Source organism: Dipodomys ordii, unplaced genomic scaffold, assembly GCF_000151885.1.
Source record: "Dipodomys ordii isolate 6190 unplaced genomic scaffold, Dord_2.0 Scaffold27, whole genome shotgun sequence".
In the NCBI taxonomy this organism is placed as follows: Eukaryota; Metazoa; Chordata; class Mammalia; order Rodentia; family Heteromyidae; genus Dipodomys; species Dipodomys ordii.
In genome coordinates, this window is record NW_012267243.1 from 9,873,750 (window position 1) to 9,901,241 (window position 27,492).

The 27,492-nt window shown below is 41.0% G+C and overlaps 1 protein-coding gene across 2 annotated transcripts; it reads right to left on the minus strand.

Moving 5' to 3' along the window:
• Positions 1–453: 453 nt before the first annotated feature.
• Dars2 (aspartyl-tRNA synthetase 2, mitochondrial) lies at positions 454–27,197 on the minus strand. Of its 2 annotated transcripts, none has more exons than XM_013015407.1 (17): positions 26,951–27,077; positions 25,916–26,015; positions 24,169–24,235; positions 22,037–22,138; positions 21,041–21,136; positions 19,299–19,422; positions 18,185–18,231; positions 17,105–17,211; positions 16,096–16,165; positions 14,401–14,580; positions 11,600–11,707; positions 11,441–11,503; positions 8,716–8,868; positions 5,480–5,698; positions 5,140–5,250; positions 2,280–2,355; positions 454–810 (listed from the first exon to the last, which is right to left on the minus strand). In XM_013015407.1, the coding sequence occupies exons 1-17, from the start codon at positions 27,075–27,077 to the stop codon at positions 596–598; spliced, it is 1,965 nt and encodes a 654-aa protein (XP_012870861.1). In that variant the 3' UTR covers positions 454–595. The 2 variants fall into 2 exon arrangements, 1 of the variants encoding a protein (XP_012870861.1); XR_001175029.1 differs by having other exon boundaries at positions 787–810; positions 2,280–2,351; positions 26,951–27,197.
• Between the last annotated feature and the right edge of the window lie 295 nt (positions 27,198–27,492).

A 27,492-nucleotide genomic window follows, 5' to 3' on the forward strand; every position in this document is an offset into this window, starting at 1 on the left:
GTACCTGGGAAGGTAGCTCAGTGGTAGAGCGCTTGCCTTGCATGCATGAGGCCCTGGGTTTGATTCCTCAGCACCACATAAACGAAAAAAGCCGGAAGTGGCACTGTGGCTCAAGTGGTAGAGCACTAGCCTTGAGCTGAAGAGCTGAAGGACAGCACCCACACCCAGAGTTCAGGCCCCACGACCGGACCCCCCCCCCCAAAAAAAAAAGCTATGATCTTGTTTCTCATTTCTGATTTTGCAACTTCAGACTTGCCAATTGTGAAATATCACCACCTTTCACAGCTCTCCCAAGAATAACTTTCTATAATGTTTCAAACCATAGAGGTACATTATCAAATTGGATCTTGTTTTTTTTTTTTTACAAGCCAAAGTTTTGCTGATAGTCCAGGCTGACCTTGAACTCATGATTCTGCTGCCAAAGCCTGGCTGCTGGGATTTAGCCCAGGCTGGCCTTGAACTCATGATTCTGCTGCCAAAGCCTGGCTGCTGGGATTAAGTGTGGGCTGCCACGCCTGTTTCCTTACTGTGAAGAACACTTGGATTATTTCCACCCAAAGACGTTATGTACGCCCTGTAGCGCAAAAGCTAAAATTCAACTTTCTTGTTGGTGAGGCTGATTCAGTGAATCCTTTTGTGCTTCTGCCTCTGTTGGCCAGGATACCTGGATATGATAAGGCCTTAGTTCTTCCACTGGGACAGAATCTGGGGCACTGCTCATGAGGTCATGTCCCCGGAAGGATTTGGGGAAGGCTATGACATCTCTGATGCTTGGAGCTCCAGTGATGAGGCACATCAGCCTATCTAACCCTGTGAAGAAAATACAAAGTGAACAGAAGTGTCTAATTTTGGAAATGACTTAGTTTTTCTGTAAGTTGTAGAGAAGGCTAGAGTGTGGCCCAAATACTAGAACACTTGGCCATGAGTTCAAACCCAAGTACTGCCAAAGTAAATCTTGTAGACAATTCCTTGAACTTAGAGCTCCATGCATAGAAGGTAAGTGGCCTACTCAGTGAGCCAACATCCACAACCCTATAGAGACCTTTTCAATACTACAAATAACGTTGCAGTCAAATATTTTTAGAGAACTTGTTTGAAAAGTTCTTATTCTGCGGCACAAGGGTAGAACACTTGTTTGCACATAAGAAAACCTGGGTTAAAAAAAAAATCAAAGCTCTTAGTGCTGGGGTTTGAAATGAAGATGAGCGATTTTGACTTAAGCACCTACAATTCCTATTTTAAAAAGGAAACACCTTTGAGCTGGGTGCAGGTGGCTCATGCCGATGATCCCAGCAGCTCAGGAGGATTAGATTTAAGGACTGCTGTTCCCAGCTAACCCAGACAGGAAAGTGTTAAGATTCTTATCTCCGATAAACTATCCAAATCCTGGAAGTAAAGCTGTGGCTCAAGTGATAAAGTGTTAGCCTTGAGCGGAAAAGCCTACAGAAAGCACCTCAGCCCTGAGTTTAAGTCCCAGGAACAGCACAAACAAAACAGCAAAAAACTTTGAGGATCATGGTTTAAAGCCAGCTTGGGCAGGAAAGTCCATGAGACTTACCTCCAATAAAGCTGGAACTGGTGCTGTGTCTCAAGTGGTAGAGTGCTAGCCTTGAGCTGAAGAGCTGAGGGAAAGTGCCACAGCTGACAAAAAAAATCTCATGGACTTTGCTGTCCAGGCTGGCTTTGAGCCTCAATCCTCAGATCTCAGCCTTCTGAGTAGCTACGATGACAGGAATGAGCCATCATTGCCTGGCAGGTTTTGTTTTAATTACGTTTGCCAATCCAGGCAAGGAAAATCCCTGAGACTCGTCTCCAATAAATTACTCAAAAAAAGCCAGAAGTGGTCCTGCATGCTAGCCTTCAGCACAAAGGCTCCGAGGCAGGGCCCAGCCCCTGAGTTCAAGCCCTAAGACCAGCAAAACAAGCAAATCTTACAGATTTTCTGTCCCTGTTCCCCCAGGATGGCTTTGAATCTTGATCCTGAGATCTCAGCCTCCAAGGTAGCTAGGATAACAGATGTGAGCCACAGTGACTGACCACGTTGAGTTTTATCTTAATACTGGCAAAATATTTTTTTAAAAGTAATACTAGAGTGACTATTTAATAGATCCGAGATCCGAGACACTGGGTTCCATCCCTAGCATAAGCATAAACAAAACTAAAAACATGCAAATCCTCATAGAACTTTTACACTCAAGTCCTTCCCCCACCGTTAAACTGAAGGTCCGCATTTGCGACACAGTGCTATGGAATGAAATTATAAGAGGACTAATGCTTACCTAAGGCAATTCCTCCATGAGGGGGTGCCCCGTGATCTAAAGCCTGCAGCAGATGCGAGAGCAATTTCACATCTTCCTAAAATTCAAAAGATACTCCATTAAGGGTTGGAAAGGTGGCTCAGTGGTAGAGTGCTTGCCTTGCATGCATGACGCCCTGGGTTCAATTCCTCAGCACCACATAAGCAGAAAAAACCAGAAGTGGTAGAGTGCTAGCCTTGAGCTGAATAGCTGAGGGACAGCGCCTAGGCCCCGAGTTCAGGACCCACGACTGACCAAAAAAAAAAAAGAAAAAGAAGAAAAGAACATAGATTCTCCATTAAATATATACTTAAGCTATAATAAGTTCTTAGGAACTAATAGAGAAATAAAGGTTAGATGAGTTAAAGTACTAGAGACAGATCTGAAGACCCTGGTTTGAAGCTAGCCTGGGCAGACAAATCTGACAGACTTTAACTAATAAAACAGAAAACCAGAACTAGAAGTGTAGCTTAAGTGGTAGAGTACCAGCCTTGAGAAAAACTTTTGAGTGAGAGCTTAAAGCCTTGTGTTCAAGACCCAAGACTAACAGACAAAAATGAAAAAGTTGGAAGTGTGTCCAAAAACAGTTCTCTCATTATACTCTAGGTCAGAGTCCAGGGGGAAGCTTCAACAGGTGCCAAACCCCACCTGGTACAGCTTTTTATTTATAGAGGCCTAATGAGGTGTCAAACACATCAGTGATTTTTGTTTGTGTATATGCTGAGGACCTGGGCACTATACCTTGGCTTTTTCCGTTCAAGACTGGTACCCTACCACTTGAGGCACAGCTCTACTTGCAGGTTTTTAGTAGTTAACTGGAGATGAGTCTCATGGACTTTTCTGCCTGGCTGGTTTTGAACTGTGACTGTCGGATCTCAGCCTCCTGCGTAGCTAGGATTACAAGTGTGAGCCACTGGTGCTCATGTTGATATTCTTTTCTTTCTTTTTTTGTCAGTCATGGTGCTTGCACTCAGGTCCTGGGTGCTGTCCCTGAGATTTTTTGCTCAAGTCTAACAGTTTATCACTTTGAGCCACAGCTCCACTTCTACTTTTCTGGTGGTTAATTAGAGATAAGAGTGTTATGGATTTTCCTGTTGCCTTAAAACATGATCTTCAGATTTTAGCCTTTTGAGTAGCTAGGATTACAGGTGTGATGGATTTTATTTTTTAATAATGATTTTTTTAAACACTAAGTAATTCTATTCTAATGTGCCGCAGGGCTGAGAGCTGTGGAGGGATGGGGTACAGCAGAAACTGTGTATTCTTATACTTCTGAAAAGCTAACATTGAACACAATGAAAAAGGCAGGCTGCAAACTGGATGACTGCAGACAGGAGAAAGGTTACAGATCCCTTAAGGCCAGGGGTGGGGGGTGGGGGAGGAGGAAGGGGGTGGGGGTGGTCTGCCCTGCTTTGAGCTCTCCAAATCCATCCTATGTCACACTGCTTAGCGAATCCCATTTATTTATTTATTTACTTACTATTTAGTTTTTGCCTCTTTTGGGGCATGAACTCAGGGCCCAGGTGCTGTTCCTGAGCTTCTTTGCTCAAGGCTAGCACTCTAGCACTTTAAGCCACAGATACACTTCCAGTTTTGGGGTGGTTAACTGGAGATAAAAAATCTCACAGACTTAACTGTACTGTGATCCTTAGATCTCAGCCTTGTGAGTAGCAGCCATGAGTACCCAGCTTTGTTTTTTGTTTTTGTTTTGGTAGTACTTGTACTTGGAATTGAACTCAGCACCACCACATAAGTTTTTTTAGGAACAGAATCCTGAAATATTTTGTTAAACTAATCCTGTCTTCTACAGAATCATCAGTGACATTTAAATTCTTAGGTCTGTATCTGTATAAACTCTTCTTAATATTCTAACTGTCCTACTTTCCTATCACCTACATTTACCATGACCTGAAATATACCTAAAGTGTATCTGTGCACTGACATGAAATCTTGAAATTCCTGTTGGCTAGGTGTAGTGGTACATGCATTTAGGAGGCTGAGACAAGAGGATCACAAGTTCAAAGCCAGTTTGGGCAATAGAGAGAACTTGTCTCAACAAATCCCAAATCAACGATCCATCCAAACACACAATAACTACAACTACAATAATAGCAACATCTCTCTTTTTCTAATATTAGTCCCTGAAAATGACTTAATTTTTCCCCCTTCCATAAGGCCTTTACACATACTAGGCACTGAGTTACATCTCTACCCCACAAATGATTTTTTTGATAGTATAGTTGTTAGAGAAAGGCTCAAGAGCCACCCTTCAATACCTACTTCTACTTGCTTCTGTGCACTATAGGTTTGGGCAAGCTAAATAATCTGCCTCAGTATGACATCATCTTGTGGGGGGTCAGTTGTGGGGCCTGAACTCTGGGCCTGGGCACTGTCCCTCAGCTCTTCAGATCAAGGCTAGCACTCTACCACTTGAGCCACAAATGCCACTTCTGGTTTTCTATTGGTTTATTGGAGATAACAGTTTCATGGACTTTCCTGCCCAGGCTGGCTTTGAACTGCAATCCTCAGATCTCAGCCTCCCCAGGAGCTAGGATTACAGGCATGAGTGAGCCACGGCGCCCTGCAGTATGCCATCTTTAAAATGAGTAGAATAAGGGTATCAATAAGTTAACTGTGAGGATTAAATACATGAATGCATATATAGTACTTAAGCAGTCGTTGGCACATAGTAAGCACTGATAAGCAGCTATTACAATCATTTACTTTTGTAAGTCCTAAATGAAAGGTCGCAGGGTAAGGTGACACTTTTTATCAAACAAATTCTGCATTCATGATAAATACTAACAAGTGAATAATAGAACTGACAAAGAAGATTTGTTACCTTTAATAATGTTGCCAGGATGTACTGCTGCAGTTGTGCATCGTGAATTCGGATAGAACCACCTCCTATCTCACTGCCATTTAATACCAAGTCGTAGTGTTGGCTACGAACCTAGAAGAATTCATAGAGCCTTTGAATTAGAGGGAAATCTTGGTGTTCTGACCTGCAGAGTGAAGACACTATAATTACTTAGAAATAATATATAATAAAATATTAACTCTGGCCCACAGTTTTTTCTGGGGCTTCTAGAGTCTGGCTTGGTCCTTGTTCATCTTCAGACAGTGAACTTTAACTTCCTGCTTTACATGTTTTCTTTTACTTGGACATACAGATAGCGTACCTTTTCAGGCTCAGTGTAGAGGAGGTGAAGGTCACTGGGGTGGGGAGCAGTGAATGGGTGGTGAGCTGACTCCAGCTCTGTGGGACTTTCCTCCTTCGGAAGGAAGAGTGGGAAGTCCACCACCCACAGGAACGAGAACTGTGCTGGGTCACGGAGTACCATGCCTTTCGTTTCCAGAAGGTCAGCACACTGCAGTCGTAATTTTCCCAACAAAGAACACTGCAAACAGAAGACACCGACAGTAAGTTGACTTTTGATGGAGAAGCCTAAGACGGCAGCAGATGACACAACCTACATCCTGAGGCAGACCATTCTGTGTTAAAGCTCAGCCAGCTCAATTCAATGCAAAGAGCGTAGCTCTGTGGAGATTCTGAAATACACTTCGTGAGCTCTGGAGCTCTGAGGAGAAAAGCCTGCCTTGATTCTGTGATCCAGTACAGGTCTTATCAGATCATTTTCATGATCCCCTGAAAGTAGGCAGAGAGTAGGATTAGTAAGTTTTATAATAATTTTTTTTTTTGGGGTCCGGTCGTGGGGCCTGAACTCTGGGTCTGGGCGCTGTCCCTCAGCTCTTCAGCTCAAGGCTAGCGCTTTACCACTTGAGCCACAGCACCACTTCCAGCTTTTTTTCTTTTTGCTTATGTGGTGCTGAGGAATTGAACCCAGGGCCTCATGCATGCAAGGCAAGCACTCTACCACTGAGCCACCTTCCCAGCCCCAGTTTTATAATAATTTTGTTTCTACTCTGTCCCAACGTATTTTATCCAAATGTTTTGAGAGAAAAGGCTGATTCTGAATATAGCCATAATTTATTGGTAGATATTTATTTAAGATTTTCTTACATCTTAAAAAAAAAAACTTCAGCTGTGCAAAGGAGTTTCAACTTAACATGATAGTTTATTAGTACATCACATTTTGATGATGGTTGCCTCCCATCGTTCACCCCATGTCTATCCCAACCCTGCCTAGCTCTTCAAGTTTCTTAGTTCTATTTTCACATGATTTTTTTTTTCCCCGCACAGTGAGCATTCTCTACTTGATATTCTAAATTGATCCAAAAGGTTTGTTTCTAATCAAGAAGATGAGGCCTTTATGCCTGTATAAACATGGTTCCTATTACTTGGGGTAAAGAATTCGAATATACTTTTATAATTCTAACAGGCTAATGGTTAAAATAATTCTTCAGTCCAAAATTTTAAAGCCTTTTTCATGCAAGGAAATCTTTCTTAAAAGGCCAATAAAGGGGCTGGGTATGAGGCTTAATGGTAGAGTGCTTGCCTAACATGCATGAAGCCTTGGGTTCGATTCCTCAGTACCACATAAACAGAAAAAGCCAGAAGTGACACACACACACACACAAAGAAGGCCAATGAAGACTGTAGGCCTTCTGGATGGTAAGTAAGGTGGCAGGTAGGAAAAGGTGAAAAAATCTCAGAGGAATGAGGAACAGAGTCCAACTATTCTTTGACAAAGAGCACCAGAGACTTTCAGCCACTTAAAGAGTTACTGATTTGATCTATTGTGTAATAAATGTTTGCTGCTCTCTTTGGCCAACTCTGTATTATAAACTGTGTCCTATTTTTTTCAGAAGGTCTCATAAATATGCTTAATGAATGAACTGGCCAATTGGGATGAATAAGTGTATTAAGCGCCAAAGAATCAAGCTTTGAGGTCACTGGGGCAGAAAAGTTAGCTAGATTCAAACTCTAAAACAAATAACAAAAATAAGGCTAGAGGCTTAGCTCTACTGATATATCACCAGCCTATAAAGTATATCCTGTTGAAGGGCAGAGACTGAGGCTGAAGAGTAGAGAAGCTGGTATCTGAGGATTGCAATTTGAAGCCAGCTAGGACAGTGGAGTCAGAGTCTTATCTCCAATTAACCCCCCCTCCAATCCTCCTTCCCCCCGGCCCCCCGCAAAAAAAAAAAAAAAGGAAGTGATTAGCAGTTTAAATGTATTCTGATTTACCCAATGCTACCAAAGGGTAACGGTAAATATTTAAGAATGCTTGGCATACAGTTAATGTTTAGTAAATGCTGGCTATTATTATTATTATTATTATTATTTTATGTTAGCCATGGGGCTTGGACTCAGGGCCTGGGCACTGTCCCTGAGCTCTTTTGCTCAAGGCTAGCGCTCTACCACTTTAACAGTTCCACTTGCAGTTTTCTGGTGGTTAATTAGAGATAAGAGTCTCAGGGACTTTCCTGCTTAGGCTGGCTTTGAACCACAATCCTCAGATCTCAGACTCCTGAGTAGCTAGGGTTATTAGGTGTGAGCCACCAGTGCCTAGCCATGTTAATTTACCAGTAAATTTCAGAACCAGAGTTGGGGGCTAGAAATCTGATTCCTCCACTTACTAGCTATGTTACTGTGAGAAAATTTTAACTTCTGTGCTTCAGTTTTCCACCTATAATTGCTACCCTGGAGCCTTGACTGTACGTAGGGGTGCCTGTGACCAGGAAGCCTCCAATGTTCTGCAATGTCCCCCACATGTTTAAGCATACCTTATCAACAATAGTTCCAAGTACAAAATTTCCTTCACTTGCAAAACCTTGAAAAGAAAAATATTCTCCACAGTTGATTAATACCATTAACACGCTGCAGAATTCCTAATCTGTGTGAAGAATGCCAGTGGAGACTATAGCTAATGAGAAAAGACTCCAGTGTTTCCTCTTGTTTTGTTTCTCAGCTCTAGGGCTTGAACTCAGGGCTTCACACTCTCAGCTCGCTGGCTCATGGCTGGTACTCTACCATGTGAGCCACATCTCCAGCCTGCTCTCTACTGGTTTATCAGAGATAGAGTCTCACAGAATTTCTGTTGGCTGACCACCAACCTCAATTGTTAAAGTCTCAGTCTCCTGAGGATCTAGAATTTACAAGTGTGACCATTGGTGCTTGGCAAAATTCCATTTTTTAATATAGTGCGTTATAAAGCACTGAATGATATTCAGAAATGGAAACAACCCACCCAGTTGTTGGTTTAATTTTCATTTTGTCTTGTTTGTCTGTCTTTGGGAGGGTGGGAGGAGGGAGCACAGATATGGAGGGACAAAAGTACTCACTAGATACTACGTAGAAAATGAACCTGTGGGTAGGATAGGAGGGAAAAAATGGGAGAGATTAAGGGAAAGGGTGACATTGTCCAAAAAGAAAGGTACTCTTGACCTGACCTGTATACAAATAGAGGAGAGAACGTCCATATCACCTATACTGGGAGGTAATTTTTCTCACCGTTTTCTTATGCTCCCCAGCAGTTAGTAAGACTACATCTTCCTCTTGAATCTCCATTAGTCTGATTAATTCCAATCTCTGATCCTCTGTTACGAGTTTAGCAACTGGTGAATTCCAGTTTCTACTGGCTTTTAGGAATATAGGTAAGACTTCCTGTAATAAAAAGGGTTGTTTACATATTATTGTTATTATTAAGTTTGTACAAAGGGGTTACAATTGCATAATCACATTTTGTTTTTTTTTTGCTGGTCATGGGGCCTGAACTCTGGGCCTGGGTGCTGTCCCTCAGCTCTTCAGCTCAAGGCTAGCGCTCTACCACTTGAGCCAAGCACCACTTCCAGCTTTTTCTGTTTATGTGGTGCTAAGGAATCAAACCCATGGCCTCATGCATGCTAGGCAAGCACTCTACCACTGAGCCACCTTCCCAGCCCCTAATCACACGTTTTTAAAAGTGAGATTGATTTATTTCTTGTAGTTCAAAAATTTCTTGGTCCAGCTGGGCGCTGGTGGCTCACACCTGTCATCCTAGCTACTCAGGAGGCTGAGATCTGAGGATTGCGGTTCAAAGCCAGCCCAGGCATGAAAGTCCGTGAGACTCCTATCTCCAATAAAAACCACTAGAAAACCTGAAGTGGCGCTGTGGCTCAAGTGGTAGAACGCTTGCCTTGAGCTGAAGAGTGCGGGACAGTGCCCAAGCCTGAAGTTCAAGCCCCACGACCGACCAAAAAAAAAAAAAATTTCTTGGTCCACTGGAAACCAGTGGCTCACGCCTATAATCCTAGCTACTCAGAAGGCTGAAATCTGAAGATCACTGTTCAAACCAAGCCTGAATAGGAAAGTCCAAGAGAAGCTTATCTCCAATAAACCAGAAAAACAGGAAGTGGTACTGTGGCTCAAGTGGTAGTGTGCTCCCCTTGAGCTGAAGAGCTGAGGGACAATGACCAGGTCCAGAGTTCAAGCCCCATGACCGACAAAAATAAAATAAATAAATAAAAATTTCTTGGTCCTAGAAGAAGAGACTTGCCATGAATTATCTCTATTCTCTCCCTCAAGCCCTCAAGAGATAGGAATTTTTAAAAAGTATTCTCACTATAATGAAAACAAGAAAGAGAAAGAAAAGGGGTGGGAAGTAGCACCAGTAAGTTAAAGGTTTCTGTAAACTTTAGACCATTGCAAGTGATGGAGTGAGAAAGGCTAGATTCAAGAAGCTCCAGAGCTTCCAGGAATACAATGAAAGCTCCAGTGAACACTGGAGGTGGCCTCAGAACCAGGAGCAAGATTTACCTTGCAGAATCTGGGAAAGGCTTAGGACTCCCAAGAGCAAGTCCCTGGCATGACAGCCACTTACAAAGCACTGTCAGGAACCAAGTATTTTCACTCAGCTTTAAAAAAATGCCTTTTACAAGGTGCGGACTGAAGCCTTGCATAACCTGAACATGTCTTCTTCTTAACTATGCACAAAAGATCAAGTACTATATACTGAAGTAACTCTGCGGCCTTAAAAGAAGACAAGACAAAGCTAAAAAAAGAAAAATGACCTAAAAAATAAAGAACATAATTACAGGCCATGTATAGTAGTTCTTGCCTATGATCCTAGCTACTTGGGAGGTATAAGTACTAGGATCACTATCTGAAGCTGGCTTTTGACAGGCAAAATGAGATCCTAGATGAAAAACAACTTAAATAAAAATGGCAAGGACTAGGTCTCAAGTGGTAGCTGAGTTCACAACCTAGTGTCACCAAATTACCCCTCTACTCACTTATCATGAAAGGGTCCTTTCTTTCTTTCTCTCTCTGCCGCCTCTTTCTTTTTTCTTTCTTGTACATTCTTTTTTTAAGACAGGGTCTCCATATGTAGCCCAAGCTATCCTGAAACTTGTGGCTCTCCTTGCCTTAGCCTCCCCGGTGCTGGAACTACACTCACTACCACATCTAGCTCAAAAGTATGTTTCTATAGAAAAAGAGAACTGCTAGTTCTTTAACTTTTATGAAAAGCTCCTCCACCTTTTTTTTTTTTTGGCCAGTCCTGGGGTTTGAACTAGGGGCCCAGACCCTGTTCCTGAGTTTCTTTTTGCTCAAGGATAGTGCTCTACCACTTGAGGCACAGCACCACTTCTGGATTTTTCTGAGTAGATATTTTCTTCCTGGCTTCCAACAGTGATCCTCACATCTCATCCTCCTTAGTAGCTAGGATTACAGGTGTGGGCCACCATTGTCCAGTAGCACTTTTTTTTTTTTTGGTACTAATACTAGGACTTGAACTCAGGGCCTCACCATCTTGCTTAGCTTTTCCACTACTATAAGAGTCTCGCAGCTTTTTCTGCCTGGGCTGGCTTTGAACTGTGATTCTTAGATCTCAGCCTGGTGGGTTAAAAGGCTTTTCATTGTACATTAATTTTCACACATTTCCTTTACCCATTTTGTAAACTACTACTTTTATCTTGTTGAAAAATTCTCCTACTGGTCTTTGTGCTTGCTCTTTTCTTTCTTCTTAGGAGGTGGCAATAGGCTGGTTTCATTACATAAATGTAATGTTTTCACATGATTATGGACAGTAAAAAAAGCTCTGAATTTTCCTTTTCTTTCAAGTCATTATAACATGAACATTTTTTCCCCTATGTTAATAACGCTTTAGGAAACACACATAGAAAGGGATTTTACAGCTGGGTACTGGCAGCTCATGCCTGTAATCCTAGCTACTCAGGAGGCTGAGATATGTGCTTACCTGATTAAATTGGTCAGCTGCAAACTGTTTAATGGATTCAATGTCTTTCCTTTTTATGTGTTTCTGTCAAAAAAAAAATCAAAGTAACAATATGACACTAGTTTCATAAACACATTCAAAACATACATGCTTGAGAAAACAGAATCATGATTCACTTACGACTCCTTCAGGGACACAGATGGCTTTGGCCGTTCCCTGGGGCTTGCTAAGTGCATCTTGAAGAAATCTTATCTCTGTCTTTCTGAACACATTGCTGACATCTACAATCTAGAAAATGGGAAATAAAAAAGGGTGAAGTCATTTTTATCTCAAAATATTTAAAAAATACAATTTTAAAGAAGGAAGTAGATCTTGCTAAGTTAACATTTACAGAGTACATTAATAGCATCATGACTATACATTCATCTCATTTGCATACCAAGAGTATGAGGTTGGCATTCTTACTATTCTTATTTCTAAATGAGAAAATGGAGTGGCTGGGAAGGTGGTTCAGTGGTAGAGCACTTTCCTTGCATGCCTGAGGCCCTGGGTTCAATTCCTCATCACCAAATAAGCAAAAAGAAAAAAAGCCGGAAGTGGTGCTGGGGCTCAAGTGGTACAGTGCTAGCCTTGAGCTGAAGAGCTGAGGAACAGTGCCCGGGCCCAGAGTTCAGGCCCCACAACCGGACCAAAAAAAAAAAGAAAACGTAAATGAGAAAATGGAGACATAGATAAGGAATTAACTCATCCAAGATGACACTGTTTCTTTCAAGTCATTATAACATGAACATTTTTTTCCCTATGTTAATAACGCTTTAGGAAACACACATAAAAAGGGATTTTACAGCTGGGTACTGGCAGCTCATGCCTGTAATCTTAAAACAGTTTGACTTAAGAATCGCTATTTTAGACAGGTACCAGTGGCTTAAGCCTGTAATCCTAGCTATTTAGACAGTTGAGATTTGAGGATCCTAATTCCAAGACAGCCTGGCAGACAAATCTGGAGATAATATACTTATCTCCAATTAACCATCAAAAAGCTGAAAGCTGAGGTGTGGCTCAAATACTAGTACTAGTCTTAAGTGAAAAAGCCAAGCAAGAACTCAAGTCCAGAGTTCAAAACCCAGTAACAGCACAAAACAAAACAAAACAAAGAACCACTATTCTATATTTCAAATGAAGAAACAAGGAGTATGTATGTACTGTATATAGTAGAGTTTGAACTCGGGGACTCAGGTTTGCATGACTTGCTTACTCAGTTGGAACTCTGCCATTTGAGCCAGACCTCCAGTTCTGGTTTTTACTGGTTATTTTTAGAAATAGAATCTCACAGACTTTCAGCCTGGGCTGGCTTTGAACTTTGATCCTATGGATCTCAACTTCCTTAATAGTTAGAATTACATGCTTGAATCTCTGTCCAAGCAAAACAAGAAGTATTTACATTGTTAGCTATAAGTATGTAGTTATCATTTCGTGTATGTATATATATATATATATATATATATATATATATATTGTTTACATCCTAACAGTACTGACTATCCTAATAGTAGTGACTATTTATAGACCTGGAAGAATTCTTTTTTTTTTTTTTTTTTTGGTTGGTTGTGAGTCTTGAACTCTGGGCTTGGGCGCTGTCCCTGTGTTCTTCAGCTCAAGGCAAGCACTTGAGCCACAGCAACACTTCCGGTTTTCAAGTGGATCATTGGAGATGAGTCTCATGGACTTTCCTGCCTGGGATTGGCTTTGAACCGTAATCCTCAGATCTCAGCCTCCTGAGTAGCTAGAGTTAAAGGCGTGAGCCACCGTTGCCCAGCAAGAATTGAATTTTTAGAGAATATGCAGGGAGTTTTCTGAGATGAAATGTCATTAAGGGATATTGCTCTGCAAGAGCAAATGACTGGTGGTTTTTTTTTTTGGGGGGGGGGGTCCGGTAGTGGGGCCTGAACTCTGGGTGCTGTCCCTCAGCTTTTCAGCTCAAGACTAGCGCTCTACCACTTGAGTCACAGTGCCACTTCCGGCTTTTTTCTTTTTGCTTATGTGATGCATCGAGGAATTGAACCCAGGGCCTCAGGCATGCAAGGCAAGTGCTCTACCACTGAGCCACCTTCCCAGCCCTCACTGGTGGTTTAGTAGTGTACACACTACCTTTGCTCTTAAATACTGATAGGTAGGAAGTGGTGCTGTGCCTCAAGTGGCAAAGCACTAGCCTTGAGCTGAAGAGCTAAGGGACAGCGCTAAGGCCCAAAGTTCAAGCTCCACAACTGACCAAAAAAAACCCCAAAAAACTGATAGGTAATAATAATCTAAATGAATGTGTTCACGTTTGAGCTCTTTATAGACCAAGGAAAATGAGTAACTTCTAATCATTTGCCTTCTAAGGGCTGTTTTGGCATTAAAAAATTGAAAGAGCAGTTTTCTTTTTTTTCTTTAAATGTAGAAATACAAACTTTGTAGCGAGAATCTTGTTCTTGGGAATGGGTCTTGGAACATAATAGCAAAAAACAGCACTGTAAGGCTGATAATATACTCTATCCTTTCTCCCTACAGCTTTGGCAACAAGAGTAACAAGCTAAGGTAACAACAAAAGCATGATCCAATCTTGTATAACACTTTTAAATTTCATCAAAATGATTTAAAAGACTTTGGAGCCTGAGTGTCATTTGCTCATGTCTATAATCCCAGCTACTCAGGAGGCTGAGATCCAAAGCTCTCAGTTCAAAGCCAGCTAGGGCCGGAAATCTTTGAGACTGCCATCTCCAATAAACCACCAAAATAAGCCAGAAGTAGAGCTGTGGCTCAAAGCATTAAGAGTACTGGCCTTGAGCACAAAAATCTCAGCAACAGTACCCAGACCCTGAGTTCAAGCCCCAAGACTGGCATATGTGCATGCACGTACACACACACACGTACACACACTTACTTACACACACACACACACACGACTTTGGAGCAGGGTCCTGGAAAAGTGAAGAGAGTACCTTCATCCCAAAGCGAGTGTCTGGTTTATCAGTTCCATAGCTGCTTAATGCCTCAGCAAAAGTCATAGAAGGAAAAGGAGTCACTACAGGATCTTTATCACTGGGCCAGGAATAGTGGAGCAAACCCTCAATCAAACTCTGGACCCCCATCTGGTCTACAAAAGACATCTCTATGTCAATCTGAAACCAAAATAACACAAGGAAAGCAACTTGAATAGTCAAAATATGCATATTTTCAGCTTTCACGATATCAGTCTTTGCCTATAAATACTTAATACATGGAAAGGATATACATTTTATTACACACCTGTTTTATGTCAAGAACTGTGCTAATGCCTACAATTACTTCGTGACATATCTGTACTCAGCAAGTAGTAAAGTTAGGGTTGATCCCTGGGCTGTCCAACTCCAAATACAATATTTATAAATACAATATTTATTCATTTTATCTTATTTTTGCCAGTACTGGGGCATCAAGTTAGGGCCTGGGTGCTGTCCTTTAGCTTTTTTGCTCAAAGATGATGCTCTACCACTTGAACCACAGTTCCACTTCCAGCTTTTCTGGTGGTTAACTGGATATAACAGTCTCACAAACTTTCCTGCTGGGGCTGGCTTTGCACTGCCATCCTGAGATATCGGCCTTTTGAGTAGATAAGATTACAGGCGCCTGGGCTGGTGGCTCACGCCTGTAATCCTAGCTACTCAGGAGGCTGAGATCTGAGAATCGAGGTTCAAAGCCAGCCCAGGCAGGAAAGACCATGAGACTCCTATCTCCAATAAAACCACTAGAAAACCGGAAGTGGTGCTGTAGCTCAAGTGGTAGAGCGCTCGCCTTGAGCTGAAGAGCTGAGGGACAGCGCCCAGGCCCAGAGTTCAAGCCCCATGATCAACAACAACAACAAAAAAAAGATTACAGGCATGAGCCACTAGCATCTGACTTAATTTATAAATAATTGTAAAAAGGGGATTTCAATTCAACATGTCAGTTTATGAGAACAATGCATTTTGCTATCATGTCTTTCATCATTCTTCTCCTACACCTATCCTAACCCCTGCCATTTCCCGCTAGCTCTATTTCTAGATATCCAACTCCAATTATTTCATCACACTTAATCACAATGTCCACAGAAATATCAATATACAAAATTATCGTTCTGCTTTTCTTTCTTGTTAAAAATAACACATTTTTTAATAGTATTGGGATATTCTTTTTTGTTTTTGTCGATCATGGGGCCTGAACTCTGGGCCTGGACGCTGTCCCTCAGCTCTTCAGCTCAAGGCTAGCACTCTACTACTTGAGCCACAGCGCCACTTCCGGCTTTTTATACTTATGTGGTGCTGATGAATCGAACCCAGGGCCTCATGCATGCAAGGCAAGCACTCTACCACTGAGCCACCTTCCCACCCCCAGAATATTGATTCTTTTTTTTTTATTGTGTTCTTAATGTACAAAAGACCATATCGTATTAAAACATTAAAGACTTCTGGAATTTCTCTGTTGATCACTACTTTCCTTATGAGAAGGGCACAGGAAAACAACTAAAAATTAAATGAGAGTCCATTAATTAAATATCTGATTGGTAAATATGATGACATGTATATAATAAAATGTAATATGATTTCCTTGGACTTGAAATAAAATACTTGGCTCTAGTATATTTGAATTTGTAAGGGAGAGTAACGACTGCTCAGTACCTGAGTAAATTCAGGCTGTCTGTCTGGTTTTGAGCCTTCATCTCGGTAACATCGAGCAACTTGAAAATATCTGCAATTGAAAAAAATAGCATTAACTAAATCATGAGACTAAGATGACACAATTTTCTCCTTAAAGTCGATGGCAATGCAAGTGATGGAATAAATTCATAGTGATACCAAAAAATGTAAGAAGCTAGTTTTCATCTGATCAGACACAGGGCTGACCTGAGAAGTTACTCTTTTTTATATACTGTTTTCAAAATAGACTCTGACACATTTGGATATTCATACATGAGATTAGTGTGCAAGCCAATCAATGCTTCTTTTCATATACATTTATTTTTCAGTACTAGAGATTGAACTCAGGGGCTCACACATGCTAGGCAGGTGCTCTACCACTTGAATCATTCTTCCACTCCTATACATAACCAAATTGAAATGCTGCTGCTTTATGAGATGAGTACACTTGAACCTTCCCTTGTTACGCCATTCCAACTTATCTCCACCTGCTGCAATGCAGCCCTCACTCTGAAGGGCTAGCTCACAATTCTTCCTCTGTTTTCCTGGAGAATGCAATTGCAATTCATATCTTGAGTTATTTTGCTTTACTCACTCTCCTACTCTGTTTTGCTAGCTTCATTAACTCCTTGAAAACAAAACTCCCTTTTTTAAAAAAAAATCCTTTGCTACATTTACTAGCAAAAAGTTTTCATCCTCTTGCATAATAAACATTATCTTGAAAAGGTCATCATTTTTGGTGGTACTGGAGTTTGAACTAAAGGCCCCATGCTTGCTAGGCAGTATCTCTCCCGCTAAGCCACGCCTCCAATCTTCCCTCTCAAAATAAACTTTAAAGGATGATTACTACCAATTTTCAAGGTACAAGTGTTTTCTGAATTCGTGTAAATTTTCTAAGCTTCTCTTTCGATCAGACAATGGGTTTTCTTCATCCCTCCCTTCTTCTCCTTTTATGACAACTAACAGCATTAAAAACAAAACAAAACCTCACCTGTCTAAACCACCAACCATCAGAAGCTGCTTAAATTGTTGAGGACTCTGAGGGAGAGAATAAAACTTTCCAGGCTCCCTGGATGGTACTAAAAACTCCTTGGCACCCTTTTAAAGAAAAAGAGAGAGGAGAGAAATGACTAACAACAAAAATTAGGCCAGCTGAAGGTATACTTCAGCTCATCAACAAAATCAGCAAAGAAATTAATTTCTTGAAGGAAATAAGAGCAGAGTTCTCACAATGATAGAGATAATTTCTCATTTACCTTTTAGTCCCTTGTTCATATATAATACAATTTATTTTTCTTAATTGTACATTAGGATTTTTTTTGGCCAGTCGTGGAGCTTGAACTCAGAGCCTGAGCACTGTCCTTTTCTTTTTGCTTAAGGCTAACACCCTACTACTTGAGCCACAGCTCCACTTTTGGCTTTTTGGTGGTTAATTGGTAATTAGAGATGAGAGTCTCACTAACTTTCCTGGCTAGGCTAGTTTTGAACATGATCCTCAGATCTCAGCTTTCTGAATAGCTATACTTGAATGAGCCACTATCACCTGGCATCAACAAGAGTTTTTTTAGGTTGTTGTTTTTGTTTTTTTGCTGGCTGCAGGGCTTGAAGTTAGGGACTGGGGGGTGCTGTCTTTGAGCTCTTTTTCCTCGAAGCTCCTGTTCTACCACTTTGAGCCACAGCATTACTTCCAGTTTTCTGGTGGTTAATTGGAGATAAGCATCTCACAGACTGTCCTGCCTGTCTGAGCTGGCTTTGAACTGTAATTCTTAGATCTCAGCCTCCTGAGTAGCTAGGATTATAGGCAGGACACATTAGTGCTTGGCCAAAGAGAGTTTTAAGTAATCAATTCATTATGATTTGCAACTACAGACCCCAAGGGAAAGAAAATTCATTAGGAATAAAAGCTTCTGATTTAAAATACTGATCTACATAATTTTTTCCAATTCTTAAAAAAAACACAAACATTACAATGTTTAGGCAATAAGTAACACCAAATAAATAAAGCAAATATAAAATCAGTTTTATGAATAAGAAGACATTATTAGTAAAATTATTTAAAGAACATACATACCCCTGGGGTCCTCTTAAACAATGTTGGGGTTTCTATATCTACAAACCCTATAAAGAGAGCAGAACAGAATTTAATACATAGGAACTGGTCAAATAGTGTCTATAGTACACAAATGAGAGGCTTTTTTTTAACTAGGAATTTGGGCTGCTGCTTGCTGATGCTGATTTTTACAGATCCACGAAAGCTGAAGTTTTGCATAAAACCCAATTTTGTTCATAAAGATGATAGTTCTGACATGAAAAAGTCCTAAATATTTGATGATTTCTTCTCTACTGAAGTGTTCCGGTGTTCCAAATGTTCTGCTAATTACAGATACAAATAGAGCAGGAAAAAAACCCAAGTGTGTTGTTTAATTCACAGGAAACTTCAGAACTCCTTATAAATGATGTAGAAACATGATAGAGAATTAAGAAAACTTGGCTGGACAGTTTGATACACACACACTTATAAACCCAGCTGAGATAAGAGGATCAAGATTTTAAGGAAGCCTATCACACTAATTTCTGTAATGTAATGTGGCCTCCATGTAGTTTTAAGTTACAGATGCTCATATCTACTGTGTGCAGTATGGGCAAATCTGAGAAATTTGAGAGCTGAGCTCTATGTGTTCTGACCACCTGCAGTTTTTCTTTAGTGATAATGATCTTTATACCTGTGCATATCAAGAGTCTATTTAGTTCCTGAATCATGCTCTAGGACAAAACACTTGGAAATTAACCTTCAAAACCAACTTTATACACTGAGAAACTTCCAGACTTCTGGGAACATCTGGACTAAGGGTTAGGAGAATATAAAATAAAGCTGGTGAGCCAGGCGCCAGTGGCTCATGCCTGTAATCCTAGCTACCCAGAAGGCTGAGATCTGAGGATCACAGTTCAAAGCCAGCATGGGAAAGTCCACGAGACACTTACTTATCTCCAATAAATCACTAGAAAACCAGAAGTGGTGCTGTGGCTCAAGTGGTAGAGCACTAGCCTTGAGCTAAAGAGCTGAGGGACAGCACTCAGGCTCAGAGTTCAAGCCCCATGACCAACCAAAATAAATAGATAAATAAATAAAGCTGGTGAATAAATCATGAGATGTTAAAATAAAAGGATATTCCATTTTTCCTTACCATGCAGATTACAGAGATACTCCCGCATTTTCATAACCACCTCAGACCTCAATCTCAGATTGTACTGCATTTGGGAGCTGCGCAAATCCAAGTACCGATACTGCAAGCGAAGAGCCTCTGTTTTCTAAACAAATCAAAAGATTTTTGAATGTTCAAAAAGTATTGTCTTTAAATATTTTGAATTTTAGAAAACTCTAGCTCCATCTTAAATTTTAGCATCAAATAGCCTATCGACATGCTAGTCCCCGTTTGTTTAAACACTGCCATCCTTAATTCCTATACATTTTTTTGGAGAGGTAGGCAGCAGTGCTGGGGTTTAAACCCAGAGTCTAGTACCATGAGCTACATTCCTAGCCCTCAATTCTTATTTAGTCTCTAAGTTGGTTATCATACAGATTTGACATATTGTTTTGCTATTCATTATTATTAACATCACTCCTTCCTGTTTAAAATTTGCTTATTTTATTAAACACTTATCCATTCATGTAAGCCCATAATTGACTGAAAAAAAATTAAAGATTTCAGGTTGGGTGAAGGTGACTCATTCCTATAATCCTAGATATTCAGGAGGCTGAGATCAGGGGATGGTGATTCAAAGCCAGCCCAGGAAAGAAAATAGGTGAGATTCTTATTTTTAAAAAGCCAAAATGGAGCTGTGGCTCAAGTGATAGGGTACTAGCCTTGAGCACAAGGCTCAGAGATAGCACCCATGCCCTGAGTTCAAGCCCCAGGACAAGCAAAAAAGTCAAGATTTCAAAGATAGTTTAAGAAAATACACCTTAGTAAGAGATAGCTATAGTTTTATCACCTGAATGAGATATTCACCACAAGTGCAGGCAATGCCAGAGATGGCAGATGGAATCTCTACTGTTATACTACTAGGAATATAGTGTGTCTTATTATTTTTAAGGCTGCAAATCATAGCATCCGCTTTGTGTTGGGAACTTAGGGGGAAAAAAAACCCACTCTTCCCTGGAATGCCTTATTTCTTTGTTATTAAAAACAAAATAAGTAAGAAATACCTTCTTTTCTTTCTGAATGCTTATCTTGGGAAAACTACACATTTTTCTTTCAATAGTACGGTCAATTCTATAATTACATTGCTTTTTGTAAGTACTTCCTTCCAAAATGTTAGATAATAGCAACAAAAAATAACACAACCTGTCAAGTCTTAAGACAGAATCACATTTCAACTTGTTGAAAAAATATGGTAGTGGTTGATGGAGTCTTTTTTTGAAGTGGGAGGGAGTATGTGGGCTTAGCTTCAGGACTTCATGTTCTTGCTCAGCTTTCTTGCTTCGTTGCTAGCATTCTACCACTTGAGCCAAGCCTATAGTGTGGCATTTTGCTGATTAATTGGAGATGTCTTGTAGACTTATCTGCCTGGACTGATTGTGAACTATGATCCTCAAGGACTGTTTCCTGAGTAGTTAAGATTACAGGCATGAGCCACCATCTGACTTGTATACGTACTCTTATTTACTTAATAAATTGTCGTTATTTTGGAAGAATTCATCAAGAAATCGTAGATGGAAATGGATTCATTACCTTACTCATGTAACTGTAACCCCTCTGTACAGTATCTTTAGCATAAAAATATATATTATAAAAAAAGAAATTGTAGAATAGAACAATTCATGATACATCTACAACAAAATGTTTAATTTTATAGAAGTTAAACTTTGTCTTTAAGGAATTCTGAAAATACTGTCGTTATCATTTTCTAGGCAATAAGAGGGCACCTTCACAAAGTCTTTCATTTCAAAGGGCAGCTTCTTGCAGGCATTCAGAAGTTCGGCTGTTTTAACTTTTATTTCAATCTCACCAGTTGGCATTGTCTTAGAGAAAAACAGAAAAGACCCATTTTAGAAATCACTTTCAGGACCCATAAGCAATGCACATTGTAAAATACATGCCATTTATTTACATATGTAAAGTGTATAGATGCTACATGTGTAGTATGGTATAAAAATTGTGACTATTGCTGGGTGCTGGTGGCTCACGCCTGTTATCCTAGCTACTCAGGAGGCTGAGATCTGAGGATCACGAGATTCAAAGCCAGCCTGGGCAGGAAAGTCTGTGAGACTCTTTATCTCCAATTAACCACTTAGAAATTCAGAAGTAGTGCTGTGGCTCAAGGCGTAAGCACTCACTTGCCTTGAGCTGAAGAGCTCAGAGACAACACCCAGGCCGAGAGTTCAAGCCCTATGACCACCAACAACAAAACTGTGAATGTTTTTTGATATTTTTGACATAAAGCATAAATGTCATGAGAAATCAGCCAGATACATCATGCATTTGTCAACATCAAATGTCTTAGCATGCACGTTACACATCGGTATGTTTATAATACAGATTTTAAGTTCATTTGTAGACTTACTCAGCTTTATAGCCCAGTGTCCAAAAGGTGCTCAATCTATGTTGTCTGAATATGTGCACAGACATTACAAATGCATACAAATAAAAATTTATACAAGGCTGGGTGCCGGTGGCTCACGCATGTAATCCTAGCTACTCAGGAGGCTGAGATCTTAGGATCGAGGTTCAAAACCAGCCTGGGCAAAAAACTCCATGAGACTCATCTCCAATAATCCACTCAGAAAACTGGAAGTGGCGATGTGTCTCAAGTGGTAGAGCACTAGCTTTGAACTGAAGAGCTGAGGGACAGTGCCCAGGTCTAGAATTCAAGTCCCATAACTGACAAAGGAAAAAAAAAATACAATATGTAAACAACTAACTGGATTCTCTTGTCCTGGAGGTCGAGAAATGACAGTCCCAGACACTTTCACCACGGATTCCAAAGGGGCTTCACATAAAATCTTCTTCACAGAGGCAGATGACTACAGAATAAGGAAAATGGTTTCAAGAATCAAATGAACTTTTACAGTAGGATCTCTCAGTAACTCAAAATCTATGATTTAGAAAGACATTAATAGTTACAGCTTATTTGCCATAATATTGGGGCTCAGTTATTCTTTTTAACAGAACCTGGTAATTCTACCCCCTCTCCCATTTTGACAACATATAATATGGCAAGGGAAGCTATCAATTAGGAGTCTTCTTTCTTCTCTCCTTCCTATTCTTTCTTTCTGAGACACAGTCTTGTTATGTAGTCCAGACTGGCCTCAAACTCATGATCTCCTGCTTTACTTTCCTGAGCACTAGGATTATAGATGTGCACTCAACACACCCAGTTTCAGTTAAGAATTTAAAAGACCTTCCTTAAAAGAATATGAGGGTCAGGCGCTGGTGGCTCATGCCTGTAATCCTAGCTACTCAGGAGGCTGAGATCTAAGCATCACGGTTCAAAGCCAGCCTGGGTAGGAAAGCCCGTGAGACTCTTATCTTCAATTAACCACCAGAAAACCAGATGTGGCGCTGTGGCTCAAGTGGTAGAGTGCTTGCCTTGAGCTGAAGAGCTCAGGGACAGTGTCTAGGCCCAGAGTTCAAGCCCCAAGACCAACAATAACAACAACAACAAAAAGGAAAAGAAAAGGAGAGGAAATTGCCTTACTTGCAATAATTACTATATATATATATATATATATATATGCCTATATATATGCCTATATATATATATAAATATATATATATATATGTGTCTAATATAATCTTATCAGATGACCATAAATGATGATGCCAAGCTAAATTAACCCCAAGATATGGACAGAAGAGATTTTCTTTGTTGTTGTTGTTTTTAATGTACTATGTGATTTTTTTGTTTCTTTTGTATGTTCTTTCTCCAGTGTCACTGTATTTGATTTTAGTACCTTGCATCTTATATACACATTTATCTAATTTGGGGAGGGGGAGGGGAATAACAAAATGCTGAAACAAGGACACAGGATGACCCATTACAACAATGATACTCACAAGACAGTATGTTGGAAATTAACTTTACAACTTTATTTTCCTTCTATCCTTAATTCCTTAATAGTTAGGTATCCTTAATACTTAGGTATCCTTCCAGAGACCTTTTCGTGTGTGTGTGTGTGTGTGTGTGTGTGTGTGTGTGTGTGTGCGTGCGCCAGTCCTGGGCTTGAACTCAGGGCCTTTTTGTTCTTATTCAGCTATGCTGCTCATGATTGTCAGTCTTATCACTTGAGCCATACTTCAAGTTCCTAAAATTGTAACTTGCTATCATCAAATTGCTCTTTATACTGCTAGTAACAATTTGTACTTCTTCCAGGAATAGAGAGCTCCCATTTCCCCAAAATACAGTGTGTTGTCAATCTAATGTGCAAAAAACAAAAAAAATCACATTTCTCTGAGTTTGACCAAATATACTGTGGGTACACACTTTTTGTATTTTCTTTGCTATCATTTCTTTTTAAGAGAGAGGGGTCTTGTTATACAGCCTGGGAAGATTGGCTTGCTACATCCACACCACACTTGGCCACTTTTTTTGTAACTTTTATGTTTATATTGTGGGTTCAATACTCTACTGGCTCTTCACTCATTTTTAGTAGCCTTTTAGATATTAGTAAAATAAGCCCTATGATATGAATTGCACATAATTTTTTTGGTATGTCATGCATGATTTTTTTTAATAGTTTTCAGTTTGTATGAGCACTAAACTTCTACATTTAGAATCTGAAGCTGAGGTGTGATGTGCACTGGGGATGTTGAGGCAGGAGCATCACAAGTTCAAGTCCAGTCTGGGCTATGCAGTGAGTTCTAAACCAGCTTAGGACACATAACAAGATAGCTTCAAAAAACCCTGCAAACCCTTAAACATTCTTATCAAACTGCTGAGCTTACCCTACCCCTATCATCAAGTCAGCTTTTAGATAATGGCAGGAATATTTTTTAAAATTATTTTTAGGTAGTTGCACAAAAGAGTTGCCATAGTAGGAAATTTTTTTATTACCTCATCTTGAGGGATGATAACTTGAACCAGACCGTGGAAATCTCTGAGGACTAGGAAGATGTTCTGCCTGATTAATGAAAAAATGAGTATTTTAGGATTGTTGCTGAGCCCAAAATTTAAGCAGATAAAACCAGTAAGGAAAAACTGTATGCAATTTCTTTCTTAAAAAAAAAAAGACATATTTTTCCATTAGCTACATTCATACATTCTGCATATTTTTTGTGCTGGTATTGGGGCTTGAACTCATGGCCTCAAACTTTTGCTAAGTGTTCTATCATTGAGCCAGGCCTCCAGTTCTGGCTTTTTGCCGGTTGGGTGGAGATAACAGTTCCATGGATCTGTCTGCATGGGCTGGCTTTGAACCTTGATCCTCAGATCAGAGGTAGCCAGAGTAGCCAGGTTTATAGACTTGAGTTACTGGTACCTTTTTCTTTGAGACAGACTATTTTTCCCCAGCTGGCTTTGAACTTGCCACCCTTTTGCCTCAACTTCCCAAGTAGCTGAGACTGGGTCTACAGCATACACATGCCCTACTATACTATGCCTTATCAAATTGCTTTTTATATTTTAATTATCATTGGCCACTTATATAATTTTCTAATCTATTATAGATGCCTTATTAATAAAAGTAGATTTAAAAATTTTAAATGTCACTTAGTTGTCTTTAAAAGAAACATTTATTAAATCTGGAAACTTACAGAGTAAAACCCCCAAAAAATACTTCAAGCTATCAGAAACATCTGATTGTTTCTGAAATTCAACTAGTCTCTTCTTAAAAAAAGGGGGGGGGAGGGCTGGGATGTGGTTTAGTGGTACAGTGCTTGCCTAGCATGCATGAAGCTCTGTATTCATGTATTTCTCATACTGCCTTTACTACGAGAAAGAGGGACAGAAAGCAGGAGACAAAGTCATCTATGTCTGGGCAAATATCTACCCACATGGATATATGCTTTAAGAAGGTCATATAATTCATGTACTTTGTATCTTTTTTTTTTTTTTGTCGGTCCTGAGGCTTGAACTCTGGGCCTGGGCGCTGTCCCTCAGCTCTTCAACTCAAGGCGAGCGCTCTACCACTTGAGCTACAGCGCCACTTCTGGTTTTCTGGTGGTTTATTGGAGATAGGAGTCTCATGGTCTCTCCTGCCCGGGCTGGCTTTGAACCGCGATCCTCAGATCTCAGCCTCCTGAGTAGCTAGGATTACAAGCATGAGCCACCAGCGCCCGGCCTGTACTTTGTATCTTTTCAATATGAATTAATGTATTACTCAGATTTTATCTAGAATACAGAGCAATGCATAACAGTGCACAGTCCAAAAATAAACTGTGCTCTTAAGGCAACACTGTTCATTGTTTAGGATTTACCCTTCCTGAATTTATACTGAAATAGCTCTTTTGGAACTTCCCAACCAGCTTATAAGATGTTGGGTGGCTTTTGTTTTTTTCTTGCTGTTTTTATGGTACTAGGATTGTCATAAGAATTGTTCGAAGTTAACCCAAGGTCATTTTAGTCCACTGATGGATCAAGAAACATTACTATACAACTTAGTAGATATTACTAGTACTTACTGAGCATTATATTATTTGGCTCTTTCTAAACAAAAACAGAGCTTAAAAACTCAGTGACTATTGAGAGTCTTGCAGGAGTTGAAAAGCTTTCTATTCTTCTGACTGTTTAAAAATTAGTAAAGGCTTGGAAATGCTTTGGGAAATGACCACTGTGAATCCTTAAACTGCATGCCTCAATTTACCTTCGGTACTGAATCCATCCACATAAGGTGACTTCTTGACCTAAGTGAGAAGAACGCAACTCTCCACAAGTGTTGGTCCGGGAAACAAAGCTATTGAATTCTTAAGAAAAAAAAGCAGAAAAAGTTTAAGATGCAAGATTTAAAAATATATTACCTGAAGATTGTGCAAAAATAGATTCTCAAATTACTATAGCTTGGGCATTTCAGGTCAAAGGATGCTACACAGTAAGACAGACCATGCAATACAATGTCTTTCACTCTTAAGGATTTTGGAATGATGGTGGAGTAAACTGCTCAGTATTAGTACAAATCCAGTGTATAATCACTTGGACACTAAAAATCCAGTAAGTGTGAAACGATGTTTTAGGCTATTAGTGGCATCAACTAAATGGGGACTATCTTTTCTATGTGGCTATCTTCTTTTGTTTTTTAATTCAGGGGGAATAAAAAGCCCTGCATTATAAGGAATTTAGAGTGAATGAGGAGGAAAAACTGGGAGAGCGAAAGGAGGGGTGACATTGTCTAAAAAGAAATGTGCTTTTGTGGTTGTTCTTTTAGTGGGTCATGGGGCCTGAACTTGGGGCCTGGCCTCTGTCCCTGAGCTCTTCTCCTCAAAGCTGGCGCTCGACTACACTGAGTCACAGCGCCACCTCCGGTTTTCTGGTGGAGAGTTGGAGAGGAGCCTCTGGGAGCCAGTCCCGGCTGGCTTTGAACTGCGATCTTCCGTCCTCAGCCTCCTGAGTAGCTAGGAATGACAGGCTGGCTTTGAACTGCGATCTTCCGACCTCAGCCTCCTGAGTAGTTAGGACTGACAGGCTGGCTTTGAACTGTGATCTTCCGACCTCAGCCTCCTGAGTAGCTAGGACTGACAGGCGTGAGCCACCAGCTCACTCGCCACTGTTTTCCCAACATGGTTACCTCTCTGTACATCACCTTTACAATAGCTACGCTTGTTCCTAAAGAGCGAATGGTGTGTTACACATTAGGGCACGCAGTGTAGGCCGGGGACGCTGTGGAGGTCTTGGCTGTTTTCACCTGGAATTCTCCTGCGGGAGCTCAGCACCAGCCTTCTGGACAGAGCCCCGCGGACGAGCTGGGGGGTCCGTCCGACGGGCCTGCGCAGACCCCGGCACAGCGGACCTAACCAGGCGCCGAGGTGCATGTTGCGTCCCGAGTCGCGAGAGGCGAGGCCCGCGCTCCCGCGGCGGGGCCGCGCGGTGGCCACGCCTCAGCTCGCCCAAGCTCCGGACATTCGAGTTCGCGCCCCGCGAGCAGAAGGTGAAGACAGCAACTGCAAAGGGCAGCTCCGGGCGCGACCCCACGACCACGCCACAGGGCGCGGGGCCGCTGCCCGCGCGCGCGCCCGGCCTCCGCCCCACGCGGGAAGTCCCCCAAGGTTCACGCCGGCACGACCGGGAAACGAGGAGGAACGGCCGCGCTTCCGAGTCTTCCGAGCCGGGCGCCCGAACTCAGGTTCTGGAAGACGAAGAGGAGCAAATCGAAAACACGCTCGACCCCGAACCTCCACGCACGCACGCACGCACACACGCACGCACACAGACACACACGCGCGGCAC

Coding starts and splice junctions, on each gene's coding strand:
- Dars2 (XM_013015407.1), bottom strand. CDS start 27,077: ATGCACCTCGGCGCCTGGTTAGGTCCGCTGTGCCGGGGTCTGCGCAGG. Junction 14,581..16,095: donor GACAGCCTGAATTTACTCAG/GTACTGAGCAGT, acceptor TTTTGGTTTCAG/ATTGACATAGAGATGTCTTT. Junction 11,504..11,599: donor TCTGTGTCCCTGAAGGAGTC/GTAAGTGAATCA, acceptor TTTTTTTGACAG/AAACACATAAAAAGGAAAGA.